The sequence below is a fragment of the Pongo abelii genome, chromosome 19 (assembly GCF_028885655.2).
Source record: "Pongo abelii isolate AG06213 chromosome 19, NHGRI_mPonAbe1-v2.0_pri, whole genome shotgun sequence".
In the NCBI taxonomy this organism is placed as follows: Eukaryota; Metazoa; Chordata; class Mammalia; order Primates; family Hominidae; genus Pongo; species Pongo abelii.
Genome location: NC_072004.2, coordinates 77,488,732 through 77,505,610, shown reverse-complemented (window position 1 = coordinate 77,505,610; position 16,879 = coordinate 77,488,732). Strand labels below are relative to the sequence as shown.

Genomic DNA, 16,879 nt, shown 5'->3' with positions numbered 1-16,879 from the left:
GATTCACCAAGGTTAAAATGAAGGAAAAAATGTTAAGGGCAGCCAGGGAGAAAGGTCAGGTTACCCACAAAGGGAAGTCCTTCAGAATAACAGCGGATCTCTCAACAGAAATTCTACAAGCCAGAAGAGAGTGGGGGCCAATATTCAAAATTCTTAAAGAAAAGAATTTTCAACCCAGAATTTCATATCCAGCCACACAAAGCTTCATAAGTGAAGGAGAAATAAAATACTTTACAGACAAGCAAATGCTGAGAGATTCTGTCACCACCAGGCCTGCCTTACAAGAGCTCCTGAAGGAAACACTAAACATGGAAAGGAACAACCAGTACCAGCCACTGAAAAAACATGCCAAATTGTAAAGACCATTGATGCTAGGAAGAAACTGCATCAACTAATGGGCAAATTAACCAGCTAACATCATAAGGACAGGATCAAATTCACACATAACAATATTAACCTTAAATGTAAATGGGTTAAATGCCCCAATTAAAAGACACAGACTGGCAAATTGGATAAGAGTCAAGACCCATCAGTGTGCTATATTCAGAAGACCCATCTCATGTGCAGAGACACATATAGGCTTAAAATAAAGGGATCGAGGAAGATCTACCAAGCAAATGGAAAGAAAAAAAAAGGAGGGGTTGCAATCCTAATCTCTGATAAAACAGACTTTAAACCAACAAAGATCAAAAGAGACAAAGAAGGTCATTACATAATGGTAAAGGGATCAATTCAGCAAGAAGAGCTAACTATCCTAAATATATATGCAACCAATACAGGAGCACACAGATTCATAGAGCAAGTCCTGAGAGACCTACCAAAAGACTTAGACCCCACACCATAATAATGGGAGACTTTAACACCCCACTGTCAACATTAGGCAGATCAACGAGACACAAAGTTAACAAAGATATCCAGGATTTGAACTCAGCTCTGCACCAAGAGACCTAATAGACATCTACAGAACTCTCCACCCCAAATCAACAGAATATACATTCTTCTAAGCACCAAATCACACTTACTCCAAAATTGACCACATAGTTGGAAGTAAAGCACTCCTCAGCAAATGTAAAAGAACAGAAATCACAAAAAACTGTCTCTCAGACCACAGTGCAATCACATTAGAACTCAGAATTAAGAAACTCACTCAAAACTGCACAACTACATGGAAACTCAACAACCTGCTCCTAAATGACTACTGAGTAAATAACGAAATGAAGGCAGAAATAAAGATGTTCTTTGAAACCAATGAGAACAAAGACACAACGTACCAGAATCTCTGGGACACATTTAAAGCAGTGTGTAGAGGGAAATTTATAGCACTAAATGCCCACATGAGAAAGCAGGAAAGATCTAAAATCGACACCCTGATATAACAATTAAAAGAACTAGAGAAGCAAGAGCAAACACATTCAAAAGCTAGAAGAAGGCAAGAAACAACTAAGATCAGAGCAGAACTGAAGGAGACAGAGACACAAAAAAAAAACCCCTTCAAAAAATCAATGAATCCAGGAGCTGGTTTTTTGAAAAGATCAACAAAATTGATAGACCACTAGGAAGACTAATAAAGAAGAAGAGAGAGAAGAACAAATAGATGCAATAAAAAATGATAAAGGGGATATCACCACTGATCACACAGAAATACAAACTACAATCAGAGAATACTGTAAACACCGCTACATAAATAAACTAGAAAATCTAGAAGAAATGGATAAATTCCTCAACACATACACCCTCCCAAGACTAAACCAGGAAGAAGTTGAACCCCTGAATAGACCAATAACAGGCTCTGAAATTGAGGCAATAATTGATAGCCTACCAACAAAAAAAGACCAGGACCAGACGGATTCACAGCCGAATTCTACCAGAGGTACAAAGAGAAGCTGTTACCATCCCTTCTGAAACTATTCCAATCAATAGAAAAAGAGGGAATCCTCCCTAACTCATTTTATGAGGCCAACATCATCCTGATACCAAAGCCAGGCGGAGACAGAACAAATAAAGAGAATTTTAGACCAATATCCCTGATGAACATCGATGCAAAAATCCTCAATAAAATATTGGCAAACCGAATCCAGCAGCACATCAAAAAGCTTATCCACCACGATCAAGTTGGCTTCATCCCTGGGATGCAAGGCTGGTTCAACATAGGCAAATCAATAAACGTAATCCATCACATAAACAGAACCAAAGGCAAAAACCACATGATTATCTCAATAGATGCAGAAAAGGCCTTCGACAAAATTCAACAGCTCTTCATGCTAAAAACTCTCAATAAACTAGGTATTGATGGAACATAGCTCAAAATAATAAGTGCTATTTACGACAAACCCACAGCTAATATCATACTCAATGGGTGAAAACTGGAAGTATTCCCTTTGAAAACTGGCACAAGACAGGGATGCCCTCTCTCACCACTCCTATTCAACATAGTGTTGGAAGTTCTGGCCAGGGCAATCAGGCCAGAGAAAGAAATAAAGGGTATTCAATTAGGAAAAGAAGAAGTCAAATTATCCCTGTTTGCAGATGACATGGTTGTATACTTAGAAAACTCCATCGTCTCAGCCCAAAATCTCCTTAAGCTGATAAGCAACTTCAGCAAAGTCTCAGGATGCAAAATCAATGTGCAAAAATCACAAGCACTCCTAAACACTAATAACAGACAGACAGAGAGCCAAATCATGAGTGAACTCCCATTCACAATTACTACAAAGAGAATAAAATACCTAGGAATACAACTTACAAGGGATGAGAAGGACCTCTTCAAGGAGAACTACAAACCACTGCTCAACAAAATAAAAGAGGACACAAACAAATGGAAGAACATTCCATGCTCATGGATAGGAAGGATCAATGTCATGAAAATGGCCATACTGCCCAAGGTAATTTATAGATTCAATGCCATCTCCATCAAGCTACCAATGACTTTCTTCACAGAATTGGAAAAAACTACTTTAAAGTCCATATGGAACCAAAAAAAAGCCCACATTGCCAAGACAATCATAAGCAAAAAGAACAAAGCTGGAGGCATCACACTACCTGACTTCAAACTATACTATAAGGCTGCAGTAACCAAAACAGCATGGCACTCATACTAAAACATATATGTAGAACAATGGAACAGAAGAGAGGGCTCAGAAATAACGCCACACATCTACAACCATCTGATCTTTGACAAACCTGACAAAAACAAGAAATGGGGAAAGGATTCCCTGTTTAACAAATGGTGCTGGGAAAACTGGCTAGCCATATGTAGAAAGCTGAAACTCGATCCCTTCCTTACACCTTATACAAAAATTAATTCAAGATGGACTAAAGACTTAAATGTTAGACGTAAAACCATAAAAACCCTAGAAGAAAACCTAGGCAATACCATTCAGGACATTGGCATGGGCAAGGACTTCATGACTAAAACACCAAAAGCAATGGCAACAAAAGCCAAAATTTGCAAATAGGATCTAATTAAACTAAAGAGCTTCTGCACAGCAAAAGAAACTACCATCAGAGTGAACAGGCAACCTAAAGAATGGGAGAAAATTTTTGCAATCTACCCATCTGACAAAGAGCTAATATCCAGAATCTAGAAAGAACTTGAACAAAATTACAAGAAAAAAATCAAACAACCCCATCAAAAATTGGGCAAAGGATATGAACAGACACTTTTCAAAAGAAGACATTTATGCAGCCAACAGACACATGAAAAAATGCTCATCATCACTGGTCACCAGAGAAATGCAAATCAAAACCGCAATGAGATACCATCTCACACCAGTTAGAATGGCGATCATTAAAAAGTCAGGAAACAACAGGTGCTGGAGGTTATGCGGAAAAATAGGAATGCTTTTACACTGTTGGTGGGAGTGTAAACTCATTCAACCATGGAAGACAGTGTGGCGATTCCTCAAGGATCTAGAACTAGAAATACTATTTGACCCAGTGATCCCATTACTGGGTATACACCCAAAGGATTATAAATCATGCTACTATAAAGACACATTCACATGTATGTTTATTGTGGCACTATTCACAATAGCAAAGACTTGGAACCAACCCAAATGTCCATCAACGATAGACTGGATTAAGAAAATGTGGCACATATACACCATGGAATACTATGAAGCCATAAAAAAGGATGAGTTCACGTCCTTTGCAGGGACATGGATGCAGCTAGAAACCATCATTGTGAGCAAACTATCACAAGGACAGAAAACCAAACACTGCATGTTCTCACTCATAGGTGAGAATTGAACAATGAGAACACTTGGACACAGGGTGGGGAACATCACACCCCAGGGCCTGTCATGCGGTGGGGGGCAGGGGGTGGGATAGCATTAGGAGAAATACCTAATGTAAATGACAAGTTAATGGGTGCAGCAAACCAACATGGCACATGTATACCTATGTAACAAACCTGCACGTTTTGCATATGTACCCTAGAACTTAAAGTATAATAAAAAATTTTTTTAATTATTTTACCCAGTGGTAAAGAAAAGGGGACTACTTCTTCTACTCTCTGTCCTCACCTCCCCAACCCTCACTCAACACTGTCTTTGGTCTAATTTTTTCCAATTCATTTCCCACATGGCTACCAGAGTGAGTGATTACACTAAAGCACAAATTTGATTACCTTGGGATCCTTAAAAATTATTCAGTAATCTTTGTATACTGACATGGAAGCATGTTCATGATATAATGATGAATATAAAAAGCATTTTATATTAAAATTAGAGAACAAAGCACTTAAGCATGAAAATAAACAATGAGAGTAATGAATTATAGCTCACTGAATTCAATCCATGAGTCTATACTGATGTAAACAAATGCATAAATGAGGAACAGAAAGTCTTTCCTTGCATTATACTGATATAGGTGAGAAGGAAAAAGCTTTCTCTTAAAGTAGAATGTCAATTAATAAATATAAAAGAAATAATGGAGTTAGAAAATCAGCCTTTCAATAAAACACCTAGGAATACAGCTAACCAGCGACATGAAAGATCTTTATGAAGAGAACTACAAAACACTGCTCAAAGAAATCAGAGATAACACAAACAAATGAAAAAAACATTCCATGCTCATAAATGGGAAGAATCAATAGTGTTAAAATGGCCAAACTGCCCAAAGCAATTTACAGATTCAATGCTATTCCTATCAAACTACCAATGACATTCTTCACAGAATTAGAAAAAAAATTCTAAAATTCGTATGGAGCCAAAAATGGCCTGAGTAGTCAATGCAATACTAAGCAAAAAAAGAACGAAGCAGGAGGCATCATACTACCTGACTTCAAACTAAACTACAGAGCTAAAGTAACCAAAACAGGATGATACGGGTTCAAAAACAGACACATAGACCAACAGAATGGTATAGAGAGCTCAGAAATAAGGCCCCAAACCTACAACCATCTGATCTTTGACAAAGCTCACAAAAACAAGCAATGGAAAATGACTCCCTATTCAATAAATGGTGCTCGGATAACTGGCTAGCCATATGCAAAAGATTGAAACTGGACCCCTTCCTTATACCATTTACAAAAATCAACTCAAAATGGATTAAAAACTTACATTAAATTTAAAACCCAAAACTATAAGCAACCCTGGAAGACAATCTCGGAAACCATTCTGGACATAGGAATGGGCAAAGATTTCATGATGAAGACTCCAAAAGCAATTGCAACAAAAGTAAACATTGACAAATGGGATCTAATTAAACTAAACAGCTTCTGAACAGCAAAAGAAACTGTAAACAGAGTAAACAGGCAACCTAAAGAATGGAAAAAAAATTTTGCAAACTATGCATCTGAAAAAGTTCCAATATCCAGCATCTATAAGGAACTTAAGCAAATTGACAAGGGAAAAAACCCATTAAAAAGTGGGCAAAGGACATGAACAGCCATATTTAAAAAGAAGATACATATGGTCAGCAATAATATTAATAAAATCTCAATATTACTGATATGGTTTTGCTATGTCCCCACCCATCATCTTGAATTTCCACATGTTGAGGGAGGGACCCAGTGGGAGGTAACTGAACCATGGAGGCAGGTCTTTCCCATGCTGTTCTTATGATAGTAAGTCTCATACGATCTGATAGTTTTATAAGGGAGAGTTTCCCTGCACAAGCTCTTTGCCTGCCGCCATTCACGTAAGATGTGACTTGCTCCTCCTTGCCTTCCGCCATGATTGTGAGGCCTCTCCAGCCATGTGGAACTGTAAGTCCATTAAACCAGTTTCTTTTGTAAATTGCTCAGTCTTGGGTATGTCTTTTATTTATTTTTGTTTTCTATTTTTTTTTTTTTTGAGACAGAGTCTTGCTCTGTCACCCAGGCTGGAGTGCAGTGGCACAATCTCAGCTCACTGCAACCTCTACCTCCTGAGTTCAAGCGATTGTTCTGCCTCAGCTTCCTGAGTAGCTGGGACTATAGATGCACGCCACCACGTCTGGTTAATTTTTGTATTTTCAATAAAGACAGTGTTTCACTATATTGGCCCGGCTGGTCTCAAACTCCTGACCTTGTGATCTTCCCACCTCGCCCTCCCAAAGTGCTAGGATTACAGGTGTGAGCCACCACGCCTGGCCAGTCTTGAGTATGTCTTTGTCAACAGCATGAAATCAAACTAATACAGTAAATTGGTACCAGTAGAGTGGGGCACTGCTGAAAAGATGCCTGAAAATGTGGAAGGCACTTTGGAACTGGGTAACAGGCAGAGGTTGGAACAGTTTGGAGGGCTCAGAAGACTGTAAAATGTGGGAAAGTTTGGAACTTCCTAGAGACTTGTTGAATGGCTTTGACCAAAATGGTGATAATGATATGGACAATGAAATCCAGGCTGAGGTGGTCTCAGATGGAAATGAGGAACTTGTTGAGAACTGGAGTAAAGGTGACTCTTGCTACGTTTTAGCAAAGAGATTGGTGGCATTTTGCCCCTACCTTAGAGATTTGTGGAACTTTGAACTTGAGGGAGATGATTTAGGGTATCCAGCATAAGAAATTTCTAAGCAGCAAAGCATTCAAGAGGTAACTTGGGTGCTGTTAAAAGCATTCAGTTTTAAAAGGAAAGCAGAGCATAAAAGTTTGGAAAATTTGCAGCTTGACAATGTGATAGAAAAGAAAATCCACTTTCTGGGGAGAAATTCAAGCTGGCTGCAGAAATCTGCATATGTAACAAGGAGATGAATGTCAAACCCCAAGACAATGGGGAATATGTCTCCAGGGCATGTCATAGGTCTTCATGGCAAGCCACTCCCATCACGGGGCCAAGAGGCATAGGAGAAAAAAATGATTTCATAGGCCAGGCCCAGAGCCCCCCTGCTGTGTGCAGCCTAGGACTTGGTGCCCTGCATCCCAGCCACTCAGGATAGAAAATCAATGTACAAAAGCCAGTAGCATTCCTACACACCAACAACATCCAAGCTGAGAGCCAAATCAAGAATGCAATCCAATTTACAATAGGCACAAAAAAAATAAAATACCTAGGACTACAGCTAACAAAGGAGGTGAAAGACCTCCACAATGAGAACTACAAAACACTGCTCAAATAACAATTTAGTTAAATTAGAGCAATTTGCAAATAGCCTAATTCTAAGTGCTGGTTCAGTCATTTTTTAACTATTATTATTTTTACCTTCATAAGATCCTTTAGTGAAAGAAAATTGCAATCAAGATTCTAGGGCTCACATACTCTAAAATTAACCACACAATTAGGCATAAAACAACCCTGAGCAAATACAAAAAAAAGAAATCATAACAACCACACTCTCAGACCACAGTGCAATACAAATAGAAATCAACACTAAGAAAATCACTCACAACCATAAAATAAATGGAAATTAAACAACCTTCTTTTGAATGATTTGTGGGTAAATAATGAAATTAAGGCAGAAATCAAGAAATTCTTTGAAATTAATAAAAAACATACAACATACCAGAATCTCTGGGACAAGGGCACAGCAGTGTTAAAAGGGAAGCTGACAGCACTAAACGCCCAAATCAAAAAGTTAGAAAGATCTCAAATTAATAAACTGACATCACATCCAAAGGAACTAGAGAAACAAGAGCAAACAAATCCCAAAACTAGAAGAAAAGAAATAACCAAAATCAGAGCTGAACTGAAGAAAATTGAGATGTGACAAACCATACAAAATATCAATAAATGCAGGAGATGATTCTTTGAAATAATTAATAAGATAGATAGAACACTAGCTGGACTAATAAAGAAAAAGAGAAGATTCAAATAAACACAATCAGAAATGACAAAGGGGATGTTACCATTAATGCCGTGGAAATACAAAGAACCCTCAGAGACTATTATAAACACCTAGAAAACCTAGAATAAATGGATAAATACCTGGAAACATACAACCTCCAAAGATTGAACCAGGAAGAGACTGAGTCCCTGAACACACAAATAATGAGTTCCTAGATTGAATTAGTAATTAAAAAAAACCCTACCAGTTAGAAAAAGTCCAGGACCAGATAGGTTCACAGTAGAATTTTATCAGATACATAAGGAAGAGCTGGTACTAATCCTACTGAAACTACTCCAAAAAATTGAGGAGGACAAACTACTTCCTAACTTATTCTATGGAGCAAGCAACATCCTGATACCAAAACCTGGCAGAGACAACAACAACAACAACAAAAGCTCAAGCCAATATCCTTGCTATTCCTATCAAACTACCAACGACGTTCCTCACAGAAGTAGAAAACACTGTTTTAAAAGTCATATGGAACCAAAATAGAGCTCGAATAGTCAAGACAATCCTAAGTAAAAAGAACAAAGCTGGAAGCATCACATTACCTGGCTTCAAACTATACAGAACAAAGAGAGAGACTCTGTTTGTTTGGGAGAAAGTAAGAGAACAGAATAAGAGTCTATCTGGTAAACCAAAGAATTGTCCCAAATCTTATCTAAGACCATCAGGGCTCTACAAGTCTGCAAGAATCACAACATTACTGGGCTTGTGATGCTCCCTAAAGCAGATACAGCTTAAATCACAACAATCAAGTCCTTTTAAATATCCGGAAGGCCTTCCCAAGAAGGACAGGTACAAACAAGCCCAGACAGTGAAGACTACAGTAAATACCTAACTCTTCAATGCCCAGACACTGGACAACATCTACTAGCATCAACAACATTCAGAATAACATGACCTCACCAAATGAATAAGCCACCAAGGACCAATGCTGGAGAAACAGAGATATGTGACATTTCAGACACAGAATTCAAAATAGCTGTGTTGAGGAAACTAAAAGAAATTTAATATAATGCAGAGAAGGAATTCTGAATTCTAATAGATAAATTTAACAAAGACACTGAAATAGTTAAAAACAATTGGGCAGAAATTCTGCAGCTGAAAAATGCAATTGGCATACAGAAGAATACATCAGTCTTTTTCATAGCTGAATCAATCAAGCAGAAAAAGAATTAGTGAGCTTGAAGATGGTCTATTTGAAAGCATACAGTCAGAGGAGACAAAAGAAAAAAGAATAAAAAACAATGAAACATGCCTACAAGATCTAGATAATAGCTTCAAAAGGACAAATCTATGAGTAATTGGCCTTAAAGAGACAATAGAGAAAAAGATAGGGGTAGAAAGTCTATTCAAAGGGATAATAACAGAGAACTTTCCAAACATAAAGAAAGATATCAATATCCAAGTACAAGAATGTTCTAGAACACCAAGCAGATTTAACCCTTGTGGCTATTACTTCACTACTTCAAGTCATTTAATCAAACTTCCAAAGGTCAAGGATAAAGAAAGAATCCTTAAAGCCACAAGAAAAAAAGAAACAACATGCAATGGAGCCCCAATATGTTTGGCAGTAGACTTTTCAGTAGAAACCTTACAGGCCAGGAGAGAGTGGCATGACATATTTACAGTGCTAAAAGAAAAAAAGTTTTACCCTAGAATAGTATATCAAGTAAAAATATTCTTCAAACACAAAGAAAAAATAAAGACCTTCCTAGACAAACAAAGCTGAGAGATTTTGTCAATACCAGACCTGTCCTACATGAAAAGCTAAAGGGAGTACTTCAATCAGAAAGAAAAGGACATTACTGAGCAATAAGTAATCACACGAAGGTACAAAACCTCACTGGTAATAGTAAATACACAGAGAAACACAGAATATTATAACACTGCAACTGTGGTGTGTAAACTACCCTTACCCTAAGGAGAAAGACAAAACAATGATTCAATCAAAAATAATAACAGCAGTAACTTTTCAAGACATAAACAGCACAATAAGATATAAATAGAAAAAAACAACACATTAAAAAGGGGGATGAAGTGAAGGCATACTTTCTAAAATTAGTTTTCTTTTTCTTTATTTGTTTATTTAGGCAAACAGTGTTGTTATCAGTTTAAAACACTGTGCTATAAGATAGTATTTGCAAGCCTCATGGTAACCTCAAACCAAAAAACAAACAATGCATACACAAAAAATTAAAAGCAAGAAACTAAATCATATCACCAGAGAAAACCACCTTCACTAAAAGAAGACAGGAAGAAAAGAAAGAAGATAAAAAACACAAAACAACCAGGAAACAAGTAACAAAATGGCAGGAGTAAGTCCTTACTTATCAATAATAACATTGAATGTAAATAGACTAAACTCTTCAATCAAGACACAGAATGGCTGAATTGATGAAGAAACAAGACCTACTGATCTGCTACCTACAAGAAACACATTTCACCTATAAAGATACACATAGACTAAAAATAAAGGGGTGGAAAAAAGATATTCCATGTCAATGGAAACCCAAAAAGAGCAGGACTTGCCAGACTTACACCAGAATAAGTAGATTTCAAGACAAAAGCTATAAGAACAGGCAAAGTAGGTCACTATATAATTATAAATGGGTCAAGTCAGTAAGAAGATATAACAATTTTAAATACATATGCACCCAGCACTGGAGCACCCAGATGTATAAAGCAAATGTTATTAGAGCTAAACAGAGAAATGGACTCCAATACGATAGTAGTTGGAGACTTCAACACCCTACTTTCAGCACTGGACAAATCTTTCAGACAGAAAATTAACAAAGAAGCATCAGACTTAATCTGCACTATAGACCAAAAGAATCTAATAGATATTTACAGAACATTTCACCCAATGGCTGCAGAATACACATTCTTTTCCTCAGCATATGGATCATTCTCAAGGTTAGACCATACGGTAGGTCACAAAATAAGTCTTAAAACACTAAAAAAAAAATTGAAAGCTGAGTGCAGTGGCTCACACCTGTAATCCCATCACTTTGGGAGGCCGAGGCAGGTGGATCACTTGAGGTCAGGAGCTCAAGACCAGCCTGACCAACATGGCGAAATCCCATCTCTACTAAAAATACAAAAAATTAGCTGGGCATAGTGGCGGGTGCCTGTAATCCCAGCTACTTGGGATGCTGAGGCAGGAGAATCACTGGAACCTGGGAGACGGAGGTTGCAGTGAGCTGAGATCACACCATTGCATTCCAGCCTGGGAGACAGAGTGAAACTCCGGCTCAAAAAAAAAATTTGAAAAATATCCAATGGCTTCTCTGATAGCAATGGAATAAAACTAGAAATTAATAACAACAGAAATTCTGGAAAAAATATAAATACATGGAAATTAAACAGTATGCTCCTACATGACTAGTGGGTCAATGAAGGCATTAAGAAGAAAATTTAAAAATTTCTTGAAACCAATGATAAAGGAAACACAACATACCACAACCTATGGGATATAGCAAAAGCAGCCCTAAGATGGAAGTTAATAGCCTTAAGTACCTACATGAGAAAAGACAAAAAGACTTCAAATAAACAATCTAACAAAGTATCTTAAAGAACTAGAGAAGCCAGAGAAAAACAGACCTCAAAATAGTAGAAGAAAAGAAATAATAAAGATCAGAGCAGAAGCAAATGAAATTAAAATAAAGAAAAAATACAAAAGATCAATGAAAAAAAAGTTGGTATTTTGAAAAGTTAAACAAAACTGACAACCTTTATCCAGACTAAGAAAAAAACAGAAGACACAAACAAAATCAGAAAAGAAAGAGGAGACATTACAATTTATGCTGCAGAAATTCAAAGGATCATTAGAGGCTACTATGACCAACTATATGTCAATAAATTGGAAAGCTGAGAAGAAATGAATAAATTTCTAGGCACATAATATCTACCAAAATTGAACCAGGAAGAACTCAAAAATCTGAAGAGATCATTAACATGTAACAAGACTGAAGACCTAACAAAAAGTCTCCCAGCAAAGAAAAGCCCAGAATCTGATGGCTTCACTGCTGAATTCTACCAAACATTTACAGAAGAAATAATGCCAATCCTACTCAAACTATTCTGAAAAATAGAGGATGAGGGAATACTTCCAAACTCATTCTACAAGGCCAGAATTACCCTGATACCAAAACCAGACAAAAACACATAAAAAAAAAAAAAAGAAAACTATAAGCCAGTATCTCTGATGATTGTTGATGCAAAAATCCTCAACAAAATACTAGCAAACTGAATTCAACAATACATTAGAAAGATCATTCATCATGACCAAGTGGGATTGATTCCTGGGATGCAAGAATGGTCCAACATATGCAACTCAATTAATGTGATTCATCATAACAGAATGAAGGATAAAAACCATCTGATCATTTCAATTGATGCTGAAAAAGCATTTGATAAAATTCAACATTCCTTCACGATAAAAATCCTAAAAAACCTTGATATAGAAGGAACATATTTCAACACAATACCAGCCATATACAAGAGACCCACAGTTAGTATCATACTGAATGGAGAAAAACTGAAAGCTTTTCCTTTAAGATCTAGTACATGACAAAGATGCCTATTGTCATCACTATATTCAGCATAGTACTGGAAGTCTTAGCTACAGCAATCAGATGAAAGAAATAAACGGCATCCAAACTGGGAAGAAGTCAAATTATCCTTGTTTGCAGATAATATGATCTTATATTTGGAAAAACCTAAAGACTCCACCAAAAAACTATTAGAATTGATAAATTCAGTAAAGTCACAGGATACAAAACTAACATACAAAATACGGCAGCATTTCTATATATCAACAGTGAATGACGTGAAAAAGAAATAAAAAATGTAATCCCATTTACAATAGCCACACATAAAATTTAATACCTAGGAATTAACCAAAGATGTGATAAATCTCTATAATAAAAACTATAAAACATTGATGAAAAAAATTACAGAGGACACCAAAAACTGAAAAGATACTTCATCTTCATGAATTAGAAGAATCAATATTGTTAAAATGTCTATACTACCCAAAGGAATCTACAGATTCAATGCAATCTCTATCAAAATGCCAATGATATTCATCACAGAAATAGAAAAAAAAATTCTAAAATTTATATGGAACCACAAATACCCAGAATAGCCAAAGAGCTAATCTAAGCAAAAAGAACAAACCTGGAAGAAACACAATACCTGATTTCAAATTATACTACAGAGCTATAGTAACCAAAACAGAATGGTATTGGCATGAAAATGAACACATAGACCAATGGAGCAGAAAAGAGAACCCAGAAACAAACCTTCACAGCTACCGTGAACTCACTTTTGACAAAGGTGCCAAGAACATACACTGAGGTAAAGACAGTCTCTTCAATAAATGGTGCTGAGAAAATTGGATATCTATACGCAGAAGAATAAAACTAGGCCCCTATCTCTTGCCATATACAAAAATCAAATCAAAATGGATTGAAGACTTAAATCTAAGACTTCAAACTATCAAGCTACTACAAGAAAACAGTGGGAAAAATCTCCAGGACATTCATATGGGCAAAATGTTCTTGAGCAAATCCCACAAGCACAGGAAATCAAAGTAAAAATGGACAAATGGGATCACATCAAGTTTAAAAGCTTCTGCATAGAAATGAAACAATCAACAAAGTGAAAAGACAATCCATAGAACAGGAGAAAATATTTGCAAACTATCCCTCTGACAAGAGATTAATAACCAGAATATATAAGGAGTTTCCTAACAACTCTATAGGAAAAAATCAAATAATCCAATCAAAAAATGGGCAAAAGATTCAAATAGACATTTCTCAAAGAAGATATACAAACAGCAAACAGGCATATGAAAAAGTGCTCAACATCATTGATCATCACAGAAATGCAAATCAAAACTACAATGAGTTATCATCTTACCCCAACTAAAATGGCTTATATTTAAAAGACAAGAAATAACAAAGGCTGGCAAAAAGGGAACCCTTGTACACTGTTGGTGGGAATGTAAATTAGTACAACCACTAGAAGAACAGTTGGGAGATTCCTTAAAAAACTAAAAATTGAGCTACCATACGATCTAGCAATCCCACTAATGGGTATATACCCAAAAGAAAGGAAATCAGTATATTGAAGAGATATCTGCACTCCCATGTTTGTTGCAGCACTGTCCACAATATCTAACATTTGGAAGCAACCTAAGTGTCCATCAACAGATGAATAGATAAAGAAAATGTGGTACTTACACACATGGAGTATTATTCAGCTGTTAAAAAGAATGAGGTCCTGTCATTTGCAATAACATAGATGGAGCTGGAGGTCATTATGTTAAGTGAAATAAGCCAGGCACATAAAGACAAACATCACATGTTCTTGTTTATTTGTGGGATCTAAAATTATAACAATTGAACTCATGGACATAGAAAGTAGAAAGATGGTTACCAGAGGCTGGGTGGGGTAGTGGGAGGGTTGAAGGTAAGGATGGCTAATGGCTACCAAAAAATTGAATGAATAAGACCTACTACTTGATAGCAAAACAGGGTGACTAAAGTCAATAATAACTTAATTGTATACATTTTAAAATATTGTTTGTAACACAAAGATAAATGCTTGAGGATACCCCATTTTCCATGATGTGATTATTTCACATTGCCTGCCTGTATTGAAACATCTCATGTACCCCATAAACATATACACCTACTATGTACCAACAAAAAATAAATATTAAAAAATTAAAAATAAATAAAAAGTGGGAAAATGACATGAACAGATACTTTTCAAAAGAAGACATTTATGCAGCCAACAAGCATATGAAAAAATGCTCAACATCACTAATCATTAGAGAAATGCAAATCAAAGCCACAGTGAGATACTATCTCATACCAGTCAGAATGACTATTATTAAGAAGTAAAAAAATAACAGATGCTGGCAAGGTTGTGTAGAAAAGGGAACGCTTACACACTGCCAATGGGAATGTAAACTAGTTTAATCACTGTGGGAAGCAGTTTGGTGATTTCTCAAAGAACCTAAAACAGAATTAACATTTGACCCAGCAATCTCATGATTGGGTAGATACCCAAAGAAATATAATTGTTCTACCATAAGGACATATGCATGTGTGTGTTCATCGCAGCACTATTCACAATAGCAAAGACACGGAATCAACCTAAATGCCCCTCAGTGGTAGACTGGGGCATATATTCTTACTTATAAGTGGAAGATAAACATTGAGTACATATGGATGCAAAGAAAGAAATGACAGTTACCAGGGCCTACTTGGGGGTGGAGGATTGGAGGAGGTTGAGGATTGAAAACTATCTATCAGGTACTATGCTTATTACATGGGAGATGAAATAATTTGTACACCAACCCCTATGACACATAATTTACCTACATAGCAAAACTGCACATGTACCTCTGAACCTAAAAGTTAAGAAAAGATGGTGAATACCAAAATACATAAATAAATAAATAAATAAAATTTTAAAAAAAGACTCTGTTACTTAGACTAGGCAGAAGAGATAACTATTTTTCCCTAAAGATTATAGTCTTGTCTTTTCCTTTTCTTCTTCTTTTTTTTTTTTTTGAGACAGGCTCTCACTGTCACCCAGGCTAGAGTGCAGTGGCATGATTTCAGCTCACTGCAACCTCCACCTCCCAGTTTCAAGTGATTCTCGTGCCTCAGCCTCCAGAGTAACTGGGACTACAGGCACACACCACCATGCCTGGCTAATTTTTGTATTTTTTTTTTTTAGTACAGACAGGGTTCCACCATGTTGGCCAGGCTGGTCTCAAATGACTCGGCCTCCCAAAGTGCTGGGATTACAGGTGTGAGCCACTGCGCCCAGCCTAGATTATAGTCTTTTCTAGTTGTGCTACCCATTAGACATGTAAAGGCATTAGAAAATGATGCTAGTGTTAAATAAGTTTAAAACCACCTCAAAAGCCTATCTGGGGTTTTTCCAAGAGATCTACAGCACATGTCATTATATATCTCTATTCAACTGAAAATTCTTACTTTCAGGAAGAGATGAAAATCCTGAATTGACCAAATTGTTCATGAACTCTTGTAAATTCACTGTCCCATCCTCTGAAAGAAAAATGCAAGCCAGAGGACATGGAAAAAGTAAATAATCACATATAAGAAACAGGCAACTATAATATAATTGCTATATTGAGAAATAATTTACAAATATGGCTTTGAAACTGAGATATATATTCAGTCAAAAAGACAGGTGCATACGTATCATTCAGACACACATACATATACTCATCCTCTATAGATTTTCCACTGCATGCTGCTACCGAAGATTACTAGACCACAGATGGCAATAACTAGAACCCAGATGAACAGTAGGTACAAGAAAGCCTTGGATAATCTATGAAGCAGAAAAGCCTCTTAAGAATTCTTGAAACATTCAAACAGATTCATGTTAGCTAAGATAAAGGATACCTAGAAATACATTAAATACTCACCCCTGGGAGCCACATTCTTCAGTGCTCTTTGAATCACATCTTGGGGTAATGGAACTCCTACATTTTTCAACATGAAGTCTAGGTCATCAGGGTTTGCCACATTTTTCTTAATGGAGGCCAGAACTTTCAAGGAGCCTTCTGTTTCTATTT

The 16,879-nt window shown here is 36.6% G+C and overlaps 1 protein-coding gene across 1 annotated transcript in view; it reads right to left on the bottom strand.

Annotated features, from left to right (window-relative positions):
- LOC100445724 (EF-hand calcium-binding domain-containing protein 3) overlaps nt 1-16,879 on the bottom strand; it is a 544,420-nt gene that overhangs the window by 341,116 nt on the left and 186,425 nt on the right. Inside the window, exons 38-39 of the mRNA XM_063718854.1 lie at nt 16,730-16,873; nt 16,272-16,343 (exon numbers count right to left, since the gene is read on the bottom strand). Coding sequence (XP_063574924.1) covers nt 16,272-16,343; nt 16,730-16,873 — 216 coding nt within the window. The remainder of the gene's footprint in view (nt 1-16,271; nt 16,344-16,729; nt 16,874-16,879) is intronic.